At 57.2% G+C, this 25145-nt stretch overlaps 7 protein-coding genes and 1 pseudogene across 8 annotated transcripts; all 8 read right to left on the bottom strand.

Annotated features, from left to right (window-relative positions):
• Positions 1–1482: 1482 nt before the first annotated feature.
• On the bottom strand, positions 1483–2394 carry LBRM_20_4600 (conserved hypothetical protein; the record flags this gene model as incomplete). The annotated part of the gene is made up of 1 exon (XM_003722963.1): positions 1483–2394. One exon carries the CDS (start codon positions 2392–2394, stop codon positions 1483–1485), a length of 912 nt encoding a protein of 303 aa, XP_003723011.1.
• Positions 2395–4606: 2212 nt separating this feature from the next.
• LBRM_20_4590 lies at positions 4607–6367 on the bottom strand (annotated as a pseudogene). The gene has a single exon. A coding segment is annotated over exon 1 (1761 nt).
• Positions 6368–7302: 935 nt separating this feature from the next.
• Positions 7303–8820, bottom strand: LBRM_20_4580 (conserved hypothetical protein; the record flags this gene model as incomplete). Its single annotated transcript, XM_003722962.1, has 1 exon — positions 7303–8820. One exon carries the CDS (start codon positions 8818–8820, stop codon positions 7303–7305), a length of 1518 nt encoding a protein of 505 aa, XP_003723010.1.
• Positions 8821–14439: 5619 nt separating this feature from the next.
• On the bottom strand, positions 14440–15381 carry LBRM_20_4570 (conserved hypothetical protein; the record flags this gene model as incomplete). The annotated part of the gene is made up of 1 exon (XM_003722961.1): positions 14440–15381. The coding sequence occupies one exon, from the start codon at positions 15379–15381 to the stop codon at positions 14440–14442; it is 942 nt and encodes a 313-aa protein (XP_003723009.1).
• Positions 15382–16504: 1123 nt separating this feature from the next.
• Positions 16505–17677, bottom strand: LBRM_20_4560 (conserved hypothetical protein; the record flags this gene model as incomplete). The annotated part of the gene is made up of 1 exon (XM_003722960.1): positions 16505–17677. The coding sequence occupies one exon, from the start codon at positions 17675–17677 to the stop codon at positions 16505–16507; it is 1173 nt and encodes a 390-aa protein (XP_003723008.1).
• Positions 17678–18627: 950 nt separating this feature from the next.
• On the bottom strand, positions 18628–19602 carry LBRM_20_4550 (conserved hypothetical protein; the record flags this gene model as incomplete). The annotated part of the gene is made up of 1 exon (XM_003722959.1): positions 18628–19602. One exon carries the CDS (start codon positions 19600–19602, stop codon positions 18628–18630), a length of 975 nt encoding a protein of 324 aa, XP_003723007.1.
• An 832-nt stretch (positions 19603–20434) lies between these two features.
• On the bottom strand, positions 20435–22282 carry LBRM_20_4540 (conserved hypothetical protein; the record flags this gene model as incomplete). The annotated part of the gene is made up of 1 exon (XM_003722958.1): positions 20435–22282. The coding sequence occupies one exon, from the start codon at positions 22280–22282 to the stop codon at positions 20435–20437; it is 1848 nt and encodes a 615-aa protein (XP_003723006.1).
• Positions 22283–23172: 890 nt separating this feature from the next.
• LBRM_20_4530 (conserved hypothetical protein) lies at positions 23173–23427 on the bottom strand (the record flags this gene model as incomplete). Its single annotated transcript, XM_003722957.1, has 1 exon — positions 23173–23427. The coding sequence occupies one exon, from the start codon at positions 23425–23427 to the stop codon at positions 23173–23175; it is 255 nt and encodes an 84-aa protein (XP_003723005.1).
• Positions 23428–25145: the final 1718 nt, after the last annotated feature.

The following is a 25145-nucleotide window of genomic DNA, read 5'->3' as shown; positions in this document are numbered from 1 at the left end:
AATAGCGCGATAACCGTAAAAAATAGGCAGCCTTACCTCCTTCCGGCATGCACGCTTCGCTCTTGCGCTCAGTAAAGGGCGCACTGAACGAGCAAAGAAACTCGTGGAAGCAAGAAAGAGGGTGGGAGTAGATGTTGTCAACGTGAGGTCGTACTGAGAGCAGCAGCAGCCACAATGCCGTGTACATGAGAGAAGAACATAGAAGAAACACGCGCAAAATAGTTCCATTGCAAAGGAAAAGAAAATAAATCACAAAGCACAAAACAGAGCTAGGAAGAGATGGTGCAGCGGCGCTCGCCACACAGGCACTGCCGCCCCTGTCTGGTCACCTACCTGACTGCCCCTATCATGAGCTTCACCTTGTCGCTTGCTGTGGAACGCTGTTTTTTTTTTTCACCCATCTGTGTATCCATTCACCCGCCACTGCACACCGTTGCGTACATGGATGTCAAGATCACCGACGTCGGGGGGGGATGGGGAGGGAAGGGGGAAGTAAAAGTGAGTGATGTGACAGGGGCGACAAGCGCCAACTCACCCTCTCCCCCCCTCCTCCCACCCCCCGCGCATCCAAAGAAAATACGCAGAAACAAAGAGAGACAGGGGCAGCACAAGAACGCGCTTCTTGTCGCGTGAGGAGGGGAGGGGCGGACTGATAGAACCTCTACGGTGGACGTGTGCGTGTGTGTGTGTGGATGTGTGCCGTGTACATGGAGAGGAGCTCGACAGAGAAGGCCCAGAAAAAAAAACAAGACCACACACACACACACGTGAGGGGTACAACGTGGAAGCATGAAATTGGCAATACACATCTGAGAGAGGAGGGGAGAGAGAGACAGACGTGCACAACACTACGGGTAACGCACAGGAAGGACATATAAACGAGAGAAAAAGGTATAGGGCCAGAAAGAGCGTTCAAGTAGGATGTCAAGCGAATGCAATATAAGACACATAAAAAGCATCATAGGCACAGTTTGTTTAGTATCGCCCCGCCTCCTTCCTCACTCGTTGCTTTACTTTCTCGTTAATGCGCTGCCACCGTCGCCACGCCGCAACAGCGTTCGTGTTGCGTGTGTTTGTTTGGTGTTTGCTCAGTTGCTGGTCAGTGTGAGAGCGTGTCGTGCATGTATCGGCTTGTGAGGAAGACGAGAGCGAAGTGGAAAGAGGAAGTCTGAGAGAAGAGGACGAAGGCTACGGTGAAACCGAGAAGAGATAAGATGACAAAAAAAAAAAAGAGAGGAGGCGAAGGAATAGGAAAGAAGGCGGGAGGGGGGAGGGGGGAAGAGGCGAATGTACACACATATACACATACGTATATACATGCATACACAGACTACGTGCACGAGAGTGGGAACAACATAGGGGGTGGGCGCACACGAGGGAGGGGTGGTGAAGGTGGAGATTCAACTTCGCTTCCATTACGCTCCCATACACATTGTGACGCACTTACTGACTTTCCGGGTCCGAGTCATCGTCATCTCTCGGCTAATCGTCGCCGCAGTGGGCCGGGGTGCGACCCAGGCCCACCTGCGTCTGATTCGGCACTTGTGCCGGGTTGTCGGCCAGCGTCTCCAGCTTGCGCTCTCGCTCCTTGCGAATCTTCCTGCGCTCGCTCCCAAAGGACAGGCAGCAAATGGTGATGATTATGACGACCACCACCATGAGGCTGACGATGGCGATGACGAGGCCGCCCCACCATGGGAACGGCTCCTTACAGCGCTGGTAGATCCAGCGACCCTGTGAGTCTCGCTCTACCACCTTGTCGCAGTGATAGTAGTTGCCCGTGAAATGCGGTGTGATGACTTGACCGTCCGGATAGGTGGGGAAGATGGACGCATCCGACAACTGGTACTCGTAATACTCACATACCCACTGCGTGAAGTACGTGACCACGTTACCGTTCGCCCACTGGCCGCCGCTCATCATGTAAGGTTGCCGGCCGCCCCAATAGCTCACGTTGCTCCACCAGACTGGTTGACCAGAGGCAAAGTTGTTGTATATGCCATCGGCTGGGCCACCGAGCAGATTCTCCTTGTACACGACGCCATAGTAGAACGTGATTTCATTGCGGTAGTGCAAACCATGGTTGAACTGCCACGTGCAGTTGGCGTCGAGGCAGGCGGACTGGCGTGACTCACCACCGATCGGGGCCGTGTTGAAGTTGTTGTTGGACAGCACCTCTGCTGCAGACGTCTGATAGCTCTGCAACTTTGGCATCATAGAGTGCCCTGAGTCGTCCTGGCCGCAGTAGCCCACTGTCTCGAAGTTCATCATACCATTCAATGAGACCTTGCCAGCATAGCGAACAGAGTATGCCTGCACCCCTTTCGTGCCAAGCAGCGCCAGGAGGGCGACCAGCAGTACGGCAGTCTTGCCGCGCGATGACAAGTCCCTCATCGCGATGAAGGTGGCAGCCTTTTGTGCTACGTCAAAAACAAAGACAGAAGAGCGACAACCCCCACAGGCGAAGCGGCACTCTCGGGGTGGGGGAGGAAACAGAGAAGACTCTCGCTACACCTGCGGAGTGTCTCCTTCCGTATGGTGGAGTCAGGGCGGGGTATCAATGCAAGCTGGAGATGGGAAGAGAGAGAGAGGAGGCCAGCAGCACAATGAAGCTCTACAAAGGTAGAACAGAACACGGAGAGGTGAGCTGGAGAAGAGAGTGTCGAGTTACGGGTGAAATGGGAAGGATGATATTGCTCCTTCAGAAGCGCATGTATACATGAACACTGGTGCTGTTCGCGTGAGAGAGGGAGAACATGGAAGAGGAAAGTTCCGTCGAGGCTCTAAACAAGTCAGCACTTTCGTCTCAATCGATCCAACTTCTGGGCGGTTTGCGTGCGTGGGTCCGTGCGCGACCGGGCCCCCTACACTGAGGCCATATCGGAAGGAATATGGGCGAGTCTTTAATACAAGAGGGATGATAGGGGTGTCTGTGTTATATTTGTATGCGAATAAGAGTCCCCATCCGCCTGTTCTTCCAGCCTCCTGCCTCACCGGGTGGAGACATGAAGGGGTCTAGATGGGCTGGACTTTCTCCGTGGGCACAGACATTGGGAAGAATGTGAGCGAAGGAGCGATACGGTGACACTGGGGTCCCTCAAAAAGAAAAAACAAAATTGGAAACGAAAAGCAGCACTGGCAAGTCGAACGAGGGTCTGAGTTTCTACGGGATCAACCAGAGAAAACTCGATCGTCCCTCGACCTCGCCGTACCCGTCGTGTCCTGAGAAAAGCGTACGTACATGAACAAGAAGAGCGATCATTTTTTTCATCGCACCGTGTCCATGTCCTGTCATACGACATGAGCTCAACTCCACACTACTACTACTCCACCCCGGGCCGCCACACAGCCCACTGCGCGGTGCGAAGCAGCACTAGACCCACACTATAGCAATGGGCCGACTCAGTCATCCGAGCACGGCCTCAGCCTCACACTCCACTCACCCCCGCCTCTGCCTCTCCGACGCAGTGCTGTCCATGGCCCCGCCGCCAGCACCAGCGGTGGTATGGCAGTGGCAGGGGTAGGGGGTCTGCCTGGCTCCCCCGCACAGAGAGAGTGAGGGATAGCGGGTCCTGTTGTGCCACGAGCTGAGGTGTTTCCTTCCATCATCCGTGGGCTCAGGGCGCAGAGCAGGGGTTGAAAGACTTGCTGTGAGGCGTGTGAGCGTGGGGAGGGAAAGAGAAAACATCGAGTCATCCTCTAATATCAAAGCGGCAAAGGCACAAAGTGGTGGCAACGACCGAGGAAGCATCTTGGTAGCTTCGCGGTCAACGGCGACATCGACAACAAACCACTGCAGTCGAAATGCGCCTGCCGTAATGCACAAGCCCCCCAAAAAGAGAGAGCGCGAGGAGGTGGTGAGCAAGAGAGGAACGGAGGAGAACGAAAAGAAAGCGAAGAGGAAGAGAGCAGGCGAGTTGTACTATGAGTGTCCCCCCTCTGCTCAGAAGAAGCAGAGAAGCAAACACGAAATCGCGCACGAAGGAATACGGAAAGAAAGGGAGGGGGGGGGGAACGACACTGGTGTCGGTGAAACGAGCGAACATTCCACAAACACGCGACTACATACATGGGCTTTCAGAGAGAGAGCGAGCGAGCGAGAGCGCCACACACACACACACACACACACACACACGCACACATACAGACGCGTTACTGATGTGTTACACATGCTTGCGCAAGTGACACGGTGTCCGTGCCGGGGAGTGGGTAGCAGGATGTCGCTCGAGAAGGCGGACATTTCCCTTTCTCACAGGCAAGCTGCTGTTTGGAGCAGCGAGAAGGGGAAATGAACAAACGAAAGGCGATGAAACAGAAAGAGAGAGAATATGAAGAGCAGCAGAGCGCCACAGCGCACGGCACCTAGAAGTAAAGAGAGAGAGTGAGCTGCCCCCATCAACAGCAGCTTAATACAAGGAAGCCGATGAAATACAAAGGCAAAGCAGACACACACAGGCAAATGTATTCAGCTCGAGAGACGTGGTGGTGGTGGTGGGGGTGGGGGTGGGGGTGGGGGCACGCAGCGCTCTATCTGCGGTGCACCACCACGCCAACGGCCATCAGATAGACTGATGGCGACATACAAACACGTGCCAATATGACACTATCAGGCCAATCGCGGTGTTACGGGGGGGCGAGTAATTCGTACGTCGAGCATTCGCCAGTAGTCTGCTGTTCCATCAAGTGCACTTTCTGCCGGGGCACTCAGCACGGGCTCCGGTGGCAGTGATGAGGGTGGTGATGCGGCGGTTCGCTGCGGTGCTGCCATAAAGCGCTGTGGGTGAGCCGAGTGGAGAAACGCTTGAGGTGGCGAGAAGTTTGCAGTGGCTTTGAGGTGCGTAGAGGAGGAGAAAAACGTGTCACTAGGGAGTGTTGCGTCTCCCAGTGTGAAGTTGTGGGGGCGCAGGAACGCATGCAGAGGTGGGCGGCTGTCCAAGCTCTTCATCCCCTTGAAGCTACTGGGGGTGAAGCGCCCCTGTGGTCCTGCAGTGCAATCGACAAGCGACTTATCAAAGGATGAGCCACCGCCTTTGGTAAGGGTGACAGCTGAGGTCTCAGGAAAAGGGTGCTCTGTCTGTGCGGCTGGGGGAACAGTACAAGTGCTCCCTGCTGCGCAGTCGTCTCGGTCAGCCTCTGCTACCGAACTATGACGCATTGCCGTGACATCACTCTTACAGCCGCGGTGGGGACCTGACGGCGACGTCAGCGAAGGCAGAACAAGCCGGAGCCTCTCCGTGGCACGTCGATAACCACTCTGCTGCTGCACTTGCACTGCGGCTTGCCCATCCATTTCCTCGCCATGAATGGTGGCATCGGCATGTCTGCTTGTCTCCGCAACACCTGTGCGCCGTGCCAGTCTATCATTACTCTGCTCAATGAAGCTGTCAGTTGTGCCGCGTGGTGATGGTGCCCTGCCCCCGGGACCATGTACCGACACTGTCTCCACACTGCTCTTGTTCAATACAGACTCGTCCGACTCCGCACCCAGGAAGATAGGGAGCTGGAAAGATGAAATGCCTTGGTAGTGCCACAAATCCTTGCATGAGCTTGACGTCGCTAGCATGAATGACGGGCGGGACAGACACCGTGTCGAGGTCGGCAACAAGGGTGGTGTCGACGATTCTACGTGTAGCTGGGGAGAGCGCAGTGCTCGACGCAAAGCACCTACCTTGATGATTCCAGCAAACACCCGGGTAGATGGCGGGGATGGAAGCGACAAAGCTGGTCTAGCGCTACGTGGCAAGGATTCCTTCGATACGACCCTCTTCATCTCATACACTGAGGAAAACCGTGACATGAGTGAGTCTGACACAGACTTGGTCAGCAAGTCTCCGCCACCAGCTACACTGCACTGAGAGCTCGATGTCACTGATGCTTTCTGCAGAGGGTTCTGATAACTCAGGGGCGGCTGATAGTGATGAAAGTGAAAAGACGATAGCACTGCGGTCCTCGAGGTGTGCAACACCTCATCGTCTCCGAAAGATGCCTCATGTAAAGAGCCGTGCACTTGAAGCTCTTGGTCGGGGAATATAGGATGTTTGACCACGGCTACCCTCAGGGAGTTGTGGCCGAGCTGCTCTGGAGAAGATTGCTGCTGCTGCTGCTGCTGAGTGGCGCGTACTTGGTGTGCCTGCCACAGCTGGCGTGTGCGGTACAGACGGGCCGTCATGAGACAGATGCTCTTCTCGATTTCGTTGCTTCGCACCGCGTCCTCGGCGCGGCGCCTGCGGGCGCGACACCAGTGCATGATGGCCTGCACAACCCCTGTGACAACGCCGATCGCTGCGGCAGCAATGAGGAGGCCGAGCCACCACACGAACTCAAACGACGCCTCCCCGAGGTTGATGACATCTCTGTTGTCATCCATATTGAGCAGAGACTGCTGCGTGGTTCCCGCAATCGCTGTATTGACATAAGAAGCGATAATGGCAGCCGTGGAGAACGACGCTGCGGTTAGTCGTCGCTTCGTCAGCGCTGCGAAGAGCGCCGGTAGACGTGGCAGCCGCACTTTGCAGAAAAGTGTGGGTATACGGTTTACGCTATCGCGCCTCCCACGCTGAGTCAAAGAGAAGGAGAGGGAGAAACGGAAGAAGATGAGAAGGGTGGCGTGGATCGTTGGCGCGAGATGCAGAGATGCAAACACACACTACCCGATATACACGCGCAGAGCATCATTCGTATGGTCCGCTGGAAATGATCTTCTGCATGTCGTTGTGTGGACGGTCGGGGTGCACCTACACTGGTCAGCAACGTGGAATAAGAGGTTCGTGGACGAAACGAACGGTGTCCCACTCGTGCCGCCAATCATTTGCCGCCTGCTGTCCACTCCAACGTACACCGACAGCAAAAGACGCACCTTTTCCTGGTGGTGGGGTATCCCTCATTTTTTTTTTTAGCTTTAGAGAATGGCGATCCACAGAGAGGTGAGTGTGTCCGGTCAGCGAAAGCGCCCGCTAGTGTGCACGTGTTGCGTGTGTCCGCGTGCTCACGTGCGTCTGTGAGTCCAGAGAATACCCATTACCTTGTTTTCTCGTAAGAGACTGCAAGCGGCTTGAAATAATGGCAGAGGCAAAGAAGCGAGCAGCTGAAGCGAGGGAAAATGTGGCTGGTACACCACGCTTGGACAAACACGCACGACCACCTTTACCGGCACGCACACACAGCTAAGGCACTAATAAGCACACTTCTCAGCACGGCCGCACCCATGCAGTGGGAGAAGTTGAGAGCGACGAGGTGCGGAGAACACAACACGAGGCGAAGAAGGCGAGCATTTGCGGTTGAGGGATTGTAGGCGTGTTGTCTTCAACGAGGTCGCAGGTGCATCCCCCTCCCTTGCTGTGGTGCCAATGCCGACGTAGCGTCGTTCATTTCACTTCGCGCAATTCGATCATTTAACTGCAGCGCATCCGCCGGGGCGTCGTCGAGAAGCTCATCCTCGGAAAAGACGCTCTTGCGCACCGCGGCGCCGGCAGAAGGTGCCTCCATCGTGGACGAACGGCGTTCCGCAAACGGTAGGATCTCTTCCTCAGCCTTCGCATCGTTGCCGGCGCCACCACTGAACGGCACCGACACGCCCTGCGTAGCACTCCCCACCCCAGACAGCGGCTGCTGCGAATGTGTCGTCACCGAACTCCAGTGAAACGGCTGTGTCGTTGCAGTGTTGGCTGCATAGGTGCCGGCTGGCTTCGCTACCAGCTGCTGCCGCGCCTCCACCTCCGCATCGTGCCGGTAGAGCCTCTCGCGCGGAAAGATGGAGAGAACAGCACCCACAAAGCAGACGCACGTGATGAGAATGAGCACGTTGACACAAGCCGAGGTCGACGCAACACCGTCACCGAGCATTGCAGAGGCAATGGAGAGCATGATTAGAGAGCACAGGTTTGCACCGGCCATGAGGAGGGCACCGGGCACGGACTCTGGCAATGGGTAGGAAATCTCCATTGAGTACTCGAAGCAGATCGGGATGGCGGTGTTCTGGAAGACACCGGCAAAGATGTAGATGAAAGAACAGAGTCCATCCATTGTACGACTGTGGCTCGGCGCCTTCAGCATAATGACGATGAGCCCAATGCAACAAAGAACGGAGCCCATCATGCACACACAAAGTGGGGACTTATAGTGTCGTGTGCGGTCCACCCAGAGGCCGATCAGGTACGACACCACCGTCCCGAGAACAATGTTGGCAGCACCAATGCTGCCCGCCAGTTCCGCCGCCACGCCGAAAGGCTCCAAGATCTGCGCCAGCACAGAGGCGAAGGTCCACACGCTGCCCATACTGACACTGAAGGCACTGAGCAAAAAGACAAAGTCGCGGCGGCGGAGTAGCAGGTAGATGGTGTGACCCACCTCAAGAAACGTGATCACGTGTTCGCTGTGCCGTAGTCGGCGCCACACCGTCATCCTCTTGTGTTTGCTCATGCTGCCGCGGTCCCACTCAGTGTAGATGGCCGCGGATGGGTCCAGAACACCCGCCTGGGTGCTGCAGGCACCGCCGTCTGGCTTGCCTGGGGACTCGGCGTCCGTGAACCCGACAGCAAGGCGGGGTGCGTTGGTGTGGTTGTCGTGTGCACCGGCGCACTCAGAGGTGTGCAACGCGATCGGCTCACTTGGTGCCATGCGCCGGTGGCCGTGATTGACAGCGTGGCCTTGTCCTGCGTCGGCGTCGTTGTCATCATTCTCGCCCTCCTCACTGCTGCGGTTGCCATTTGGTCCATTGCTGTCCATCTCACTTTGCAGCCCGTTATCAGCCACGACCTCCTCTTGCTCACCGCGCCGCTGATGAACCTGCTTGGCACCACTGAGGCTCGCGCGACCAGTCATCACGCTCCCCTGGGTAGCCGCGAGCTCCCTGAGAAGTACCCTGCTGGGCGGCTTGAAGCTTGGCGTTCTCAGGAAGAAGAAGACACCCACGGTGATGAGGACGCAGAAGCCCATCTCAAGGCAGAACAACAGCATGAACTCCTTCATGGTGCCGGTGCTGGACTTGACGATCAAGGGTGGTGCGAAAAGAGCGATGGCGTTTCCAAGGCTATTCGCTGTAGCCGCGATGGCCGTCGCGAAGGTGCGCTGGTTCGACGCAAAGTAGTGCGCTGCAATCAGCGGCGGAGTCGACAACACAAACAGCTGCGCGATGGAGTTGAGGATCTGTGGTACGATCAGGGTGGCGTAGCACGGCCTCTGCAACCCGGGGGCCACTTTCAGGATTGACCCCAAGGCGTTCAGGCCGCATCCAATGAGAACGCCGAGCCGCACTCCCCAGCGCTCAAACGTTGTGCAGGTGAAGTAAGCCCCGACGACGAAGACAATCATGTAGACAGAGGAGAGCATGTTCAGCTCATTCGTCGTGAGGCGAAAGAAGGCGCGGGTTGGAGTCGCAATGGACGAGTACGTGATCCACTGTACTGCGTTCGACGCGCTGTAGAGGCAGAAGAGAGTCAGCACAACCCACCGCCACGGGTCGCCTTTCTCAGCCATGAGCGTTGCCGGCATGAATGGTTGCTTTACGGGTGCGTGCATCTAAGCTCTGTATCGATGAAGGAGATTCACAATAATGATCTACCACCCAGGCAGTAGAGGCGATGCGACAAGTGTGTGTGTGTGTGTGTTGGGGGGGGGAGAAGAGGGAGTCGTTTGCAACAAGCAGACTCACAGACCCCCTGGAGAAACGAATTAGGAGGCGATAAACATAAAGCAAGACGATGTATTAGCCCTCAGTAGAATAAACAACAATAAAAAATACGCATGTAGAGGCACACCCACGCCCACACCCACACATGCAGAGAGGGGAAAAGATGGGGAAGAAGGTGATTCGCGCAGTTGTGTTAAAGAAGGTGTCCCACACTGTAAACACCTCACCACGCACAGGAGAACGAAAAGAATAAGAGGAGTGGTAAGACAGGCGTAAAGAAGCCACACTGGGTCGGAATGAGGAAAGAGGAGAGGACAAGCACACGTTCGCGACTAGCAAGAGAAGGCACAGCCACCTGAACGCATGCACACTGCATGACGGCAACCGAAGGACGCAATACGAACGAAAAAAAGACCGTCGAGAGCCGAAAGAGAGGGTGCGGGGAGGGTGAAGATGGAGAAGACAGAGAAAAATGTGACCATACAGTGAATGGGTCAGTGAGTGTGCCTACACGGCCTTCCGGCTTCACGTGTCACTAGACAGTAGCACACACGCATGCGCACAGGTCCGCAAGACCGTCAGAGAGACGCACCAGGCTGCCCTCTCCATCGTGCATCTGGCTTCGCCATCTAACACACGAGCAACGTCGTGTTCAGAAGAGTACATTCTCTCACTCTCTTTAAGCACACAGAAGCTCTATTAGTGAGCTCGATATGCATGTAAAAACACACAAAACAAGGTAAGACACACACACGCACACACACATATGCGCACGTGCGGGTCAGCCGATTCAATGAATGGATGCAGTTACTCAAAGTGTGTCATGTCACCGCGCCAGCGACGCGCGCCGGCGCTCGACAAGAGATTCCCTGCTTTGGTGTAGCATCACCCACGCACATGCGCGGAGGTGCGCCTACGCGCACACCACCTCGGTCCGCACAGCAGAGACGTACACACCCACAGCACCCACCACGCAGCGCCTCATTGCATAGTAGACAGTGTTATCGACTCGTCGCCACGGAAGGGCTCGGACTCATTACATCAGAAACTCGTTTGTGTAGTAATCCTGCAGCGACACGCGAAGACGGAGGGACCGGGGCACCAACGCAGACACGCACAGAGCAACAGCGGCACAACGCTAGCGGGGAGGGGGGAGGGCTGGGGCAGCGCCGCTGTGCGTTCGCTCCGGAAGGCATAGGCGCGCACACGCCGACACGATCATCAGGATGTTTCTATACAGCCTCGTGCACACCACGCCTCTTCAGAGAGCGGCAGTGACACTCTGCGGAGGACAAGCTCATCCAAGTGCTGAATCATGTGCCGCCGATAGAGAGCGAACGAGGGCGGCGCAGCAGCAGGGGAGCGAGAGAAGGGGGTGCTGGTGTAGTGGGAAGGTGGCAGCACACACAGTAGCTCCATGCGCGCACGCACTCCACATGTTTGCAACGCCCTCCTCCACCCACGCGCGCAAACACGCCGCAGCAGCGACTGCCAGTCAGTGAGGAAGCAAAAGGTATGTGGGGTCATCAACAGAGGTGATCAGACGAGTTGTTCGTCGTAGACCTAGTTCATCACGCAGTCGCGTCACGCGTACAGACGTACGCACAGAGAGTACGGGGCGCCAGGCACCACGCACGGCAGGTCGCTCTTCGGCTCCACACACACCCATCGGCCCTGGTATTAGGTTCGAAGGCAACAGTGATGTCACGCGCCGCAGTGCGAATGCGGTGTCCGTGGAGAGATGTCACGTTCGTCATTTGGGAGGAGGGAGGAGGAGCACGCACGCTCCACACACACGCACACACACATATGCGCACGTGCGGGTCAGCCGATTCAATGAATGGATGCAGTTACTCAAAGTGTGTCATGTCACCGCGCCAGCGACGCGCGCCGGCGCTCGACAAGAGATTCCCTGCTTTGGTGTAGCATCACCCACGCACATGCGCGGAGGTGCGCCTACGCGCACACCACCTCGGTCCGCACAGCAGAGACGTACACACCCACAGCACCCACCACGCAGCGCCTCATTGCATAGTAGACAGTGTTATCGACTCGTCGCCACGGAAGGGCTCGGACTCATTACATCAGAAACTCGTTTGTGTAGTAATCCTGCAGCGACACGCGAAGACGGAGGGACCGGGGCACCAACGCAGACACGCACAGAGCAACAGCGGCACAACGCTAGCGGGGAGGGGGGAGGGCTGGGGCAGCGCCGCTGTGCGTTCGCTCAGGAAGGCATAGGCGCGCACACGCCGACACGATCATCAGGATGTTTCTATACAGCCTCGTGCACACCACGCCTCTTCAGAGAGCGGCAGTGACACTCTGCGGAGGACAAGCTCATCCAAGTGCTGAATCATGTGCCGCCGATAGAGAGCGAACGAGGGCGGCGCAGCAGCAGGGGAGCGAGAGAAGGGGGTGCTGGTGTAGTGGGAAGGTGGCAGCACACACAGTAGCTCCATGCGCGCACGCACTCCACATGTTTGCAACGCCCTCCTCCACCCACGCGCGCAAACACGCCGCAGCAGCGACTGCCAGTCAGTGAGGAAGCAAAAGGTATGTGGGGTCATCAACAGAGGTGATCAGACGAGTTGTTCGTCGTAGACCTAGTTCATCACGCAGTCGCGTCACGCGTACAGACGTACGCACAGAGAGTACGGGGCGCCAGGCACCACGCACGGCAGGTCGCTCTTCGGCTCCACACACACCCATCGGCCCTGGTATTAGGTTCGAAGGCAACAGTGATGTCACGCGCCGCAGTGCGAATGCGGTGTCCGTGGAGAGATGCCACGTTCGTCATTTGGGAGGAGGGAGGAGGAGCACGCACGCTCCACACACACGCACACACACATATGCGCACGTGCGGGTCAGCCGATTCAATGAATGGATGCAGTTACTCAAAGTGTGTCATGTCACCGCGCCAGCGACGCGCGCCGGCGCTCGACAAGAGATTCCCTGCTTTGGTGTAGCATCACCCACGCACATGCGCGGAGGTGCGCCTACGCGCACACCACCTCGGTCCGCACAGCAGAGACGTACACACCCACAGCACCCACCACGCAGCGCCTCATTGCATAGTAGACAGTGTTATCGACTCGTCGCCACGGAAGGGCTCGGACTCATTACATCAGAAACTCGTTTGTGTAGTAATCCTGCAGCGACACGCGAAGACGGAGGGACCGGGGCACCAACGCAGACACGCACAGAGCAACAGCGGCACAACGCTAGCGGGGAGGGGGGAGGGCTGGGGCAGCGCCGCTGTGCGTTCGCTCAGGAAGGCATAGGCGCGCACACGCCGACACGATCATCAGGATGTTTCTATACAGCCTCGTGCACACCACGCCTCTTCAGAGAGCGGCAGTGACACTCTGCGGAGGACAAGCTCATCCAAGTGCTGAATCATGTGCCGCCGATAGAGAGCGAACGAGGGCGGCGCAGCAGCAGGGGAGCGAGAGAAGGGGGTGCTGGTGTAGTGGGAAGGTGGCAGCACACACAGTAGCTCCATGCGCGCACGCACTCCACATGTTTGCAACGCCCTCCTCCACCCACGCGCGCAAACACGCCGCAGCAGCGACTGCCAGTCAGTGAGGAAGCAAAAGGTATGTGGGGTCATCAACAGAGGTGATCAGACGAGTTGTTCGTCGTAGACCTAGTTCATCACGCAGTCGCGTCACGCGTACAGACGTACGCACAGAGAGTACGGGGCGCCAGGCACCACGCACGGCAGGTCGCTCTTCGGCTCCACACACACCCATCGGCCCTGGTATTAGGTTCGAAGGCAACAGTGATGTCACGCGCCGCAGTGCGAATGCGGTGTTCGTGGAGAGATGCCACGTTCGTCATTTGGGAGGAGGGAGGAGGAGCACGCACGCTCCACACACACGCACACACACATATGCGCACGTGCGGGTCAGCCGATTCAATGAATGGATGCAGTTACTCAAAGTGTGTCATGTCACCGCGCCAGCGACGCGCGCCGGCGCTCGACAAGAGATTCCCTGCTTTGGTGTAGCATCACCCACGCACATGCGCGGAGGTGCGCCTACGTAGGTGTTTATGTGGTAGGTTTCTATACTTTTTATGTTTTTCACAGACACGTAGCAGTGGTTGACGGCACCTCATAGGAGAAGTTTATTTGTTATTATTGGCGGGGGGTGGGTGGGTGGCTGTGCCATAGCACAGCCATCGTTGTGGTTCTTCTCGCAGGGCGTAGGGGTAACGTACAGTGACGCGTAGGGTTTTTCTTTGAATACCTTGCTGCTTAATTCATCCAAGCGCATTAGTGGTGATCTCGATCAGCAGTAGAGGAGCGGACTGTGGTAGGTTGCGTAGGGGCGAAACCGACACACGTAAAAGAGAGCGCCAACGCTTCTGCAGGAATGAGTGAGGGAACGAGAGGGTGATAGAGGAAGAGAGAAGGCGAGGAGGACCTTCACTAGGGGACGCAGAGGAGAGAACCGCGGAAGGTTTCCGCGTACCGACAAACCGGGTGGCAACAGAGAAGTGGCACGAATGGAACATACGAGGTGTTCTAGAGAATCAAAACACACGACTCCCTTCACCCCTCCACCTCCCTATAGGTGAAACACGTTATGTGTTCTGTTGCGTTGCCCAACTGCATTGCACCATGTGTAGCGTGTGGAGGCAGTGCGGTGGCGTGGGTGAGAGTACTGCTCCCACCTGTGCCCTTATAAATCTAGGTGGGCGTATGTTCGCCTGTCTTCTTTGGTCATTTCAGTCCTACGTACGTCACGTAAGTGGGCACGTGCCCTCCTATAAAGAGGCACGACGACACGAAGAGCGGAGGACACTCAGTAGTAATACACAAGGAAGTCGTCTCGAGCTTGGTACCGGCGAGCAAAGGCGCTGCCCATCGCGGTGGGCTCGCTAAAGGCGACGTGCTCTGCCGGCACCACAAAGCCGTAGCATACGGCATGCCGGGCCCGTTCAATCATCGAAAAGGCTATCCCACGTCCACGTGACGACGGTGATACCCACATCAGCCGCACCCCACAAAAGAGAGTGCCAGTGCAGCAACTGTCGCCCACGTGAGTCGGCTGCGCCTGCAGCTGCCTTTCCACCGGTATTGGGCGAAGCGAAGAGCCAGAAGTATTCGATGCGACAGCAACAGCGGTGGTGGTGTCATCCGTTGTCGAGCGCGTCGGTAGCTCTGATGAAATGCATGGGCTCGTCCACACGGCTCGATACGCTCGGGAAATGTCTTCTGCAACGCACACTCCGTCCACATAGCACACAGGCGCGCGGCCAGCTGTCTTGAATGATGGTGAACAGCTCACATCCTCTCTTATTACTGTTACATGCACCAACACAATACAACCACCATGACCGGCAGCCTCGGCGCTCCCGATAGATTCATGAGCGGCGCGCAGCACCGCCAAGACCGCACTACGCAAGGTCTTACTACAGCAGCTGGGCCGCACTGTGCTGTTGCTTTGGGGCTTGCCTGGAGTGCCGCCAGCGCTCTCATTGTGGCTCGCGCATTGCACAGGGGCTTCTATTCCTCGATTACGCTTTCGACGAACGCGTTCGGAGAAAAAGTCGCATAGCACAACGGTGGCTGCAGTGACAGGTCGTCCTGCAGGCTCAGCCACACCGACGAAGAGGCCAGTATTATCCTCCACAACGTACCCCGGAGTAAACACGTGTTTCTTGATATCTGCGAGACTTCTCCAGCTCAAGGGTAGCGCTCGCGCGTCTGCGTTCAGGTCTGTGAACTGCCCCCGTGCCGGCATTGAGAGTCCTGGAGGTGCGTGTATGTTGCTCTGTGAACTACCGCAGATGAAGGGCGTGACTACATGTGTTGAGGTAAGTATTGCCTCTACAGCAACATTCAGATACGCTCATACAGCAGCAGCGGGGTAGGTAGGAACCATTTGTGTGTCGCTTCAGCAGTAAAAACTAGGGGAGAAGAGGAACACAGAGAAAGAAAGTGGCGAGGGAAGTGACGGCATGCGTGTGCGCGCGCGTGTAGCAGGAAAAGAGAGAGAAGGCGCAATTTCTTCCGTCGTATTCATTCTGCCATAGAAAAGTAGCTCAGCTCCACCCCGCCCGCTCCCCCCACGGCCTGCCAACAGGCCCATCGCGTCCTGTGAGGCAGCGGTCAACGCACGTTACAGAAGTGCCGACTCGGTGGCCTAGGCAAGGCCTCAGCGTCGATCTTTGCCCGCCCTGCCCGTTTTGCAGGTCGCCTCGCAGCCGCTGCCATTATGCTGGCCGCCACCCGGTGCATCCTTCGGGTGACACGCAGGCTTCCCACACCAGTGGGCAGTGAGGGCCAGTTGGGGAACACTCGAATCACGCTGTCACTTTGCCCACCCTATGGATGGCACAAGCGTGTTCATTGTAGCGTGTCACGCCGACGCGACGCCATCCAGGACCTGCCGCCGGCATCAGTAGCGGTACACCGCCCTGACCTCCCCACGTCGTAAGTGCCTGACCCTGGTACCACGCTGAGGTGTCCCCTGCCATCAGGAGGGGGAAGAGGGGGGTAACAAAGAGGGGCTTTAGGCGTCATGTGAACAGAAGTAGGAAACTAGGTAACCGGCCATGTGAGTAGGCGGCGACGTGCGTGGGGGATATCTGTGCGCTGTAGGCGTTTTAGTTGAAGCGCATGATCAACCACCGCCCGATCCCGCTGCACAATGCACCGTCGACAACCCTCATAGGGAGAGGGGGTGGGTGTGAGGAAGGCAGCAGAGGCGTCGCTGTGGAGTGGGCTTTGCCGGACATGACGCACGCACAGCAAAGGGGCTCAGCTCTGTGTGTATGTGTCCACCTGGAGCGATGGTACCTCTGCGTATGCAGAGTCTTATCAGCATGCTTTCCTTCCTGAAAGAAGTGAGACCAACTTCGCGATCATCGCGGCGGCTCAAGCACCGGTGTATTGAGCAGCAGAAAAGGCGGCATTGAAGGCTTTGGCGGTTCCGCAGAGACTCGCCTTGACTCACGAAGTGCGCGGAGCTGAGGAAAGTACAGCACCTTCAGCTCCTTGACCAGTTTTGCCACCTTCACATCGCGTTCCGGGTGGCTTAGAGGAGGGTCGAGTGGCTCCTCCCCGCAGACTGGGCACGCACGATCTGTCGCCGACACTCCCTCCACCGTCGGCGGCGTCGGTGCGCAGCACTGACACAGCACTGCCCCACAGCACGACATGGTTAGCGTTAACAGCGGTAAATGATAGCACTGAGAACAGAAGAACTCAGTCAGGCTCACGTCGAAGCTGGCGAGTTTGCCTTCGTCGATGAGCTCATTCAGCTCTTTGATGTCGTCGCCGTTCACAGTACAGGGCACTACAGCCAGCACCTGCTCCTTCTTGAGCACAGAACGCGGTGAGTCGAGGCGGCGGGACGACCGGCTGGGCTCTTCCTTACCCCATACGACGTCGACCCGGCGCGGCCGCTTGGCTAACTCTGCATCAGTGCCGCTGTCAGCGCTGAGAGAGGGGTCCTTGTTGGTGGCACCCTCACCTACAGGACCGCTTGCATGGCCATAAGGCCCAGTGCTACCGTCACCATCACCGACAACAACGCCTGTGCTTGCGGCGGCCGCCGCCACTCGGGCCTCTGCCCAAGCATTGGCGTCGATGCCAACGTGCAAAAGGTTCTCAGCATACGTAAAGACAACCAGGCGGCCATCCTGCAAGAGATCCTCGTTGACGTTGAAGAAAATGTGTTCGAGGGCATCCGCGGCGATCACGCGCAGCGACACCGGTTCAACATCCGTGTTGGCGGCACGAACAGCGTACGGCGTCTGCACCATCACGCAATTAAACTTGAGATCGTCCTTCTCCAGCGACAGTATGGAGGATAGAGGCGACTCCCCCCAGCAGAGGTCCCTCAGTCGAGAGCCTGAGATCTGCAGCGGCGCGCCGGGCGCAGGGGCGACAGCGCTATACCTCTTCTTCCCCCAACCCCGCGCATGGCGAGCGCGGTGGGTTGTCTCTCGAGCTGCCACAACAAAAAGTCGGTCGGCGGCCAGCAGCTGCGGCGCCCTCGAGCTACGGCCCTTGACGGCAAACACAAACTGCATTCGCTCCTATGAGAACACCGACAAGCGAGATTGGAGTGGCGGTGGTAGGGGAGGAAAGGAAGGAGGAGAGGCACAGGCGCGGGCGAGGGCCTGCTAAGATATCAGTGGCGCTGCCCCCTCCTCTTGTCTGTCGCAGTACACAAAACAGACGCGTGCTGTTGTTCAAACCAATAAAGGGAAGGTAGTACACACGCACACAAGTGGAGAGGGGTGCGTCTATGTGCGCCTACCTATCACCACACGTGACTTTGCGAAGACGTCTGTGCTCCCTCTCGGGCACGGTGGAGGAAGCAAAAACTAGCACGGAGTGCCCGGAAGAGCTGGTAGGTGTGCGTGAGCTAAGGGGGCATGGAAAGGGGAATGTATGAGGTATACGGAGGGGGTGAACGGAGGGGGGAAAGAGCAACATCATCCTCAAGCATTGTGCAAGAGAGGCACCCGGAGAAACCCTCCTCCCGCATGTACGTGCATGTGTGTTTCTGTGACTATGACTGGTTAGCAATATCCTTAGCGGAGTCTCAACCAGAGGTATGTCTAGCAGAGTCCACCAGCACCAATGGGGCGCATTTCTCTAGCCTGGCATCTGTTGGCAAGAATGAGATCGAGAGCGAGAGGAAAAAAGAACAGACAACGGTGGCGCGTCTCTCTTTTTCTCTCCTCTTCGCCGTCCTGCATTTCGTATTCCTCGCGGCGTTTCTCATGCGTGTCTCTCCTAAAGGGAGAGAGGGATGTATAAAAGTGGGCAGCGCCTAATGATGATAGCGCACCCGAGTGCCTGTGCGTCTCTGTCCTCTCGGGAGCGGTGTCAAGCTAAGGGGGCAGGGGGGGGGGGGGGGAGGAACGGGCAACAGCGACACCAGCCGCACGTAGGATGATGGGCAAACCGCGTAGGCTTCGATCTTGTCAGCCCTCCTCCTCCTCCTCCCCATTCCGGTTCCCACCGCGCAGCGCTACGGGTGGCAATGCGGTGAGGTGCCATAAACAACCCGCGAGGAGTCTGGCGAGATCCATCGTGGGCACACGCGACTCGCGTCGTTGAAGGCATCCGCGCGGCGCTCGAACAAGAGATCCAATGGGACTTCGTAAGGCACCGCTTCCTTGCCTTGTGGCAGTGCGCAATAGGCCTGACACGCCGCCGCCGCCGCCTGGGCTGTCCCGTCGTCTCTGTCGCCCATCACGTAGGTCTGCTTGAAGCCCTGCAACAGCCTCGTCCGAATATCCTCCAACTCCTCGACCACTGGTAGGGGGAGAGCTGGATGGCCGGCTCGGTGGGCGGCGAGCACGTAGTTGATTTCCTTGATCCCCTCCAACAACGTGGGGTAGTCCACCGATGATGAGGTGAACTCAGTAGAGGAAGCAGCAGCAGAAGACAGCGCCGGCATTGCCGGCGCTGATGCTGTAGTCGCACCAGTTCCATTGTTGGACGTCGCCAGTGCTACATGCGCATTCGCTTGCCGTTGCGATGAAAAAGACAAGCTCGCAAAGGTAGTTGGCGCCTTCTCCTCTGTGTGAGGGTGCGGGGGTTGACGGCGCGGCTCCGGCGCCGTCACCGCTCCATCCTCATCAGCGCGCCAGAGGTTGTTGAAGGCCAGCGACGTCTCACGATGCGTCACCGAGGGGTGTGTTCTCGCCGTTTGCGGCGTGCCGCCTCCAGACGCTCCGCCTACGCACTGTGGGTATGCGGGATGCGAAGGACTAGGGCGAGCGTTGGTGGAAAGAGCAGAGCGCTGCTGTTCAGACGGTGACGCTCGGCAGTCAGCGGCACTGTCGGCACCACAATCAGCGCTAGAGCACGTATACATGCTTTCCAGGGAGCTCTCTAACTCGAGGACGCGCCGGTGAAGGCGCTGAATCAGCTCGCGCTGGAGTTGAATGTGCTCCACGAGCTCCTCCCGCGGCGCTTGCCGAAGCGCCTCTTCAAACATGAAAGTCCACCAGCAAAGGGAGTTCGGGAACCGGAGTAGACGCCGGTGGAGAAGAGGGAAGAAAAGCGGTAGGCGCCTTTACTGTCGCTTTAATGTGTGGCAGTAGCAGCAGCAGTCCTCCGTCCGTGTATGGGAAGCGGTGTGTTGCTAGCCGCTTGTGTGCTGGAAAAGGAGAGAACGACTCTCCTGAGTAGGAGACTCGTTTCACGCAGGTGGCCGAAAGACTGGAGCGTCACTGTCTTTCTTCTTGTGCATATGCGTGTTCACGTGTGTTTGTGTGTCTCCCCCTCCCACGCACCGCCCCTCCCCTTGATCGTCAGCAAGCGGGTTTGCAGGTAGTCTCGTGCTGATAGATGCAGCATAGCGGTCGAAAAGAAACAGGCGGGAACAGCAGTATGAGTGGGATGTACAGAGCGCAATCAACTCTTCGCCAACCGGCGAGCGCACGCAGAGCAGACGTTTGGAGAAGGCAGGTCGTGATGTGGAGAATGCCACATACGCACGCACGCGCATATGGGCAGATCACGCGCTACGGCACACCGGCAGGTAGACAAAGACGGAAAAAGGGCTCTCCCTCTCTCTCTCTCTGTGATGTACACGCAGTGCAGAGTATAGAGGCGCATACACACTTGCTTTGCTATCGCTTATACAGGACGTTTAATCGCTCAAATGGCTTGTTAACGAAAGGGAGAGGGTGTGAGTAGCGTACAGCTCAACACTACCGCGTTCGTGCGTGTATGTGAGTGTATATCCATGCATGGCCACAGGCGAGGCGAATCACCTTAAGAGCGGACTGAATAACACACACACACACAGGAGCGCACAGGCGCCTCTACCACGTACTCCTGCTGCGGCTCTGCTCGAGCAGCTTTGTGACGGCCGCCTGCCCGAAAGCAACAGGAACGGATGACGCTGGTGTCTTGCCACACTTTCGCTTTTGCCTCCCTGCGGTCGCGCTACTCCCTGAAGCAGCGGTGGTGCCAACACGCAGTAGCATGCGCTCCCGCCGCACAATTGCTGTGTGCGCAGTCTTGACCACCGATGAGGGAGCCTCGACGACGACGTCTTTCTCATCCGCCTCAGCTGCGATGACGGCAGGGTCAACACGGCGTGCTTTGCGGGCGAGGGGTCGTGTTTCGACGCACGCCATGGCTGCCACTTGCGGTGTTTCGCCGGAAGCACCACCTTTCTCGCTATCGCCCGGGGCAGTGCGTGCATCGCTTACACAATCGCATGCCTCATGCAGACTGGTAACAACATCCGGACCTTCATTACAGCCCTCCTCAGTCAACTTTTCCTGTTGCCACGCTGCCGATCGCGCGTTCCTCTGCTTGTACGCGGCGCGCACCTGCTCCGCTGTCATCATTGGTTGTCCGTTCAGCAACTTCATATTGGGAAACAAGTGAAGGACGCGCCGCTGCACCGTGATGGGGGCTGCACTGGTGCCTAAGGAAGGAGTTGTCGCGGCGGCGTCAGCGATTGGCTCAGCGGGGGTCAGTCCGGTTGCCTTGTCCTGCACGGCAGCATTTTCGATGAGCGGGTTGCCGCGCACATTCAGCTGCTCAAGATAGTGACACCGGCGCAGGGACACCACTGATACGAAGAGGTTGTTGCTGATGTCGAGGATGTGCAGAGAGCGCAATACGACGCCGTCTGGCTGAAGAGAGGTGAGGTGATTCTGGGCGAGCCGAAGCTCCGTAACCATGGGTAGAAACCACCGCGCTGGCAGGGAGTGCAGCTCACAGCCGCTCAGCGACAGTTTCTTCAGCCGTGACAACTTCTCAAACACAGAGAGAGGGTGAGCCAAGGCCAACGCTCGCCGCCGCTGATTGTACGCCTCCATTTCGGGTGAGTCACTGAAGGTCTCGCTAGCGGCTGCGGCGAAGACCGACTGATCCGTCGAACATGAAGCCATCCCTCGATGATTGTGTCTCTGAGTCGTGGACGTGCGGCGCTTCTCACAGTTTTCGGAGTTATCGTTGGTCACCTCGTCGCTACCCTCATCATCCGCCGCGGCATTCGCGCGACTTGGACCTTCACAACACTCCGCCACCACCTCCTCCACGCCCCACGTTGGAAAGAGCTGACAGAGGCGAGTGTTGCGGGACAGCACGACTGTCTCACATTGCTGAAAGGTAGAAATAATGGAGTAGTTTCGCTGCGCCACCGCGTGCAGGGTTGCGCTGCTACTGCTACTACTCCTGCGCAAGGACTCGGGGAGGTGCTCACGCGTAGCTGCCAGCTCCACCGCATCCTCGCCGGTCGCCGCCTCGATGTCGCCGAGTAGTGGAGAGTGTAACTGCAGGCGGTTGTCATTGGCAATGAGGGTGCGCAAGGTGAGCGCGGTGTGCTCGAGTCCCTCCAATGACTCCACCGCGCAGAAGGAAATGTTCAGCACGGAGAGACACGTCCCGGACAGGCCCTTCAGCGATGCAAGCCGGTCGTTGTGTGCGACGTTCAGGTTAGAGAGGTACTGTAGTGTGGCCAGGGGACTCAGGTCTGTGAGATCATTGCTCGACAAGTCCAGCTTCCGCAGCTGACGGCACAGGGTTCCAATCGAGGACGGCAAGGCAAAAAGGCCCTTTTTACTCAACCGCACCTCTCGTGTTGTCTCCACATCTATATCAAGCGAGATTGACTCCACAAACCTTTTCGCCGTTTGTGGAGAGCTCTTCGCCATTGCCCCCACAACCGCGTCGCGTGCAGCCTTGGCCTTGACCTGCTGGGCCCGCGTGAGCTCGATCGCACTGAATGCTGGAGTCGTTGCGGCACTGCTGCTGCGTGATGCTCGTCTTGCAGGTGACTTGGCAGAGGCCACCGGCGGACATTGCAGGCTCTGCGACGGCGCATCACGTGGCCTTGGTACTGACATGCGATGGCGCTGCATGATACGTCAGAGCAATCTTGTTGAACGAAAGCGGCGTTGAAGTGGCCACGAGAGCACCTCTGCGTCTCTACTGCAATGTAGATGAATGGGTGGATATGAAGGAAGTTGACTAAGGAGAACAGGCAAAGAATTACCCCCACAGGTTCAGACGCACACACAGCAGGCATCCTGTTGCTGTTGAGTGCATACACAACAGAGAGGGACGTGGAGAGCGAGAGGAGCATGCAAGGCAAGCAACAACAGCATTTCCTGCCACCTCTTCTGCTGCACACTTCCGCTTCCCCGCTTCGCCTCAATGCCGGAAAACGAAGCCCAAAGTGGACGCCCACAATCTCGTCTTCGCTGTTTATTATTTTTTTTTCGCCTTCCCTCACCAACGTCGTGTGGAGAGGGGACTCGGCAAGAGAGTGAGAGCAACGGCAGCGACAGCAAAATCCATCAGGAGAGATACACACACCCCCACACACACACATCGAGAAGCACACAGCCATCCCAACAACAAGCCTAGCAGTCACGTTGAGAGGGAGAGGACACAAACAAAACCAGGCCAACGTACATGCGCAAGATCAAGCGCTGACACAAACTACGTGTGCACGGCTTCACGACATTACGGACTCCTGCTGCATACCAACAAGAGACTGCAGAGTGGTAGAGGGCAAAGCTCTACCTCATGAACCATACTCCTACAGCACCAGGGAGCGACCATCATGGGTGGCACCTGGCATCTTCTCTGGATGCCGGCGGTGGTCATATACGGTGAAGGTGCTGATGAGAACAACCGCCAGGATGTACGCGTGGTACCGCTTCAGTGTCTCGAGAACAATGTGGCCAGTGCGCAGGTACTTCTCATTCGGGTTGCGAGAGGTAATATACTTGGTCATTCGGTGAAAGGCCTCCTGCGAAAAGCCGCCACGCATCACGAGAGAGCGGCGCAGCATATTCCTTCGTCTTCTTCTTTTCTGTTTTTTTTTTTTTTTTTTGCTGCAGGTGTACGTATCAGCGCCTTGGCCCACTGGGGTGTTGAGCGAGGGCGTGAGGAAGGGGAAGAGTGCGGCAAAAGTGGGTGAGCAACCGAGAAGACTGCTGAAGTGGTTTCACGCAATGGTACGTGTAGATACAATCGACATGCGCACAGGTGAAGGGACACGGGGTAGGGGGAATGGGGTGGAGGAAAAGGCGCGTTGAAATAGTAAAATAGGGAGAAAAATGTACGGGAGTGGGGGACACAGTATAACTTCTGCACTGAAAAAGGAGCGCAGAAAGAGACACGGAGGGGAGAGAATGGAGCTTGCAAGCACTTTCATTCTCGGCACCAGTGAGAATTCGTCAGTGCATTAGTCCTCACACCTCCTCCCTCATTCGCATCCGAGTTCTCCTCGACAGAGAGGAACGCCGAGCGCACAGAGTGCCTCAGACATACTTGAGCGCGCGCTAGCCGTACACAATCGTAGAAACGTCAGCAGCGTCACCGGTGGGTGAGCCTTGATGGGGACATATCCGCAGCGATGCCGTTAAAGCGTTCCACTCACCTATTTTTGAGTAGTTTGGTTCTCTTCGATATTCTCCTTCTACATGGCAAGACGGCTCTCTTTCCCTTCCATCGCGTAGCCCTCCTGTGCCCACAAGTCTCCATATCCGGCAGTACAACTTTGACGACAAGCCAAGGCAATCCCGCTGTGTGGGTATGGTTTGCACAGCTGAATCCGTACAATACTTGCCCACTCGCGTACCGATGCCCAACTCACACTCGCATACAGGCTTCATGAAGGACAGCGAAGGCGAGAGAGCGAAAGAGGCTGAGCAGCAAAACAACACGCGTGAGGGGAAAAAGTTAACAAACATTTCTAGGTGCTTCATAATGGGGAAACAAAATCGTTGTCAGAAGAGAAGGATGTACAGGTAGCTTTGCGTTACTATTTTGTACTTTTTGGCTGCGTGAGTCACCCCTGATGGCAGGGGACACCTCAGCGTGGTACCAGGGTCAGGCACTTACGACGTGGGGAGGTCAGGGCGGTGTACCGCTACTGATGCCGGCGGCAGGTCCTGGATGGCGTCGCGTCGGCGTGACACGCTACAATGAACACGCTTGTGCCATCCATAGGGTGGGCAAAGTGACAGCGTGATTCGAGTGTTCCCCAACTGGCCCTCACTGCCCACTGGTGTGGGAAGCCTGCGTGTCACCCGAAGGATGCACCGGGTGGCGGCCAGCATAATGGCAGCGGCTGCGAGGCGACCTGCAAAACGGGCAGGGCGGGCAAAGATCGACGCTGAGGCCTTGCCTAGGCCACCGAGTCGGCACTTCTGTAACGTGCGTTGACCGCTGCCTCACAGGACGCGATGGGCCTGTTGGCAGGCCGTGGGGGGAGCGGGCGGGGTGGAGCTGAGCTACTTTTCTATGGCAGAACGAATACGACGGAAGAAATTGCTGATTTACTGCTCGCGTGGGAGAGAAGGGGGAGGGGCGGAGCGGATGAACAAACACAATGGGCACACCACTGAATCACAGAAAGCAAGACAGACCGTGGGTGTGTGTGTGACAGAGAGAAGGGGAGCAGAAGCGGCTGGAGGCATCAGAAACAAAACTGCGAAAGAGGAAGAAGAGGGGCGCAGACCGTCTGACGCGCTCCACCACAGATATATGGGCGCGCGAAGAGGA

This window comes from Leishmania braziliensis (genome assembly GCF_000002845.2).
Source record: "Leishmania braziliensis MHOM/BR/75/M2904 contig, possible fusion of chromosomes 20 and 34".
NCBI classification, from domain to species: Eukaryota; Euglenozoa; class Kinetoplastea; order Trypanosomatida; family Trypanosomatidae; genus Leishmania; species Leishmania braziliensis.
The sequence above is the reverse complement of the archived record's forward strand: the minus strand, read 5'-3'. Positions and strand labels throughout refer to the sequence as shown.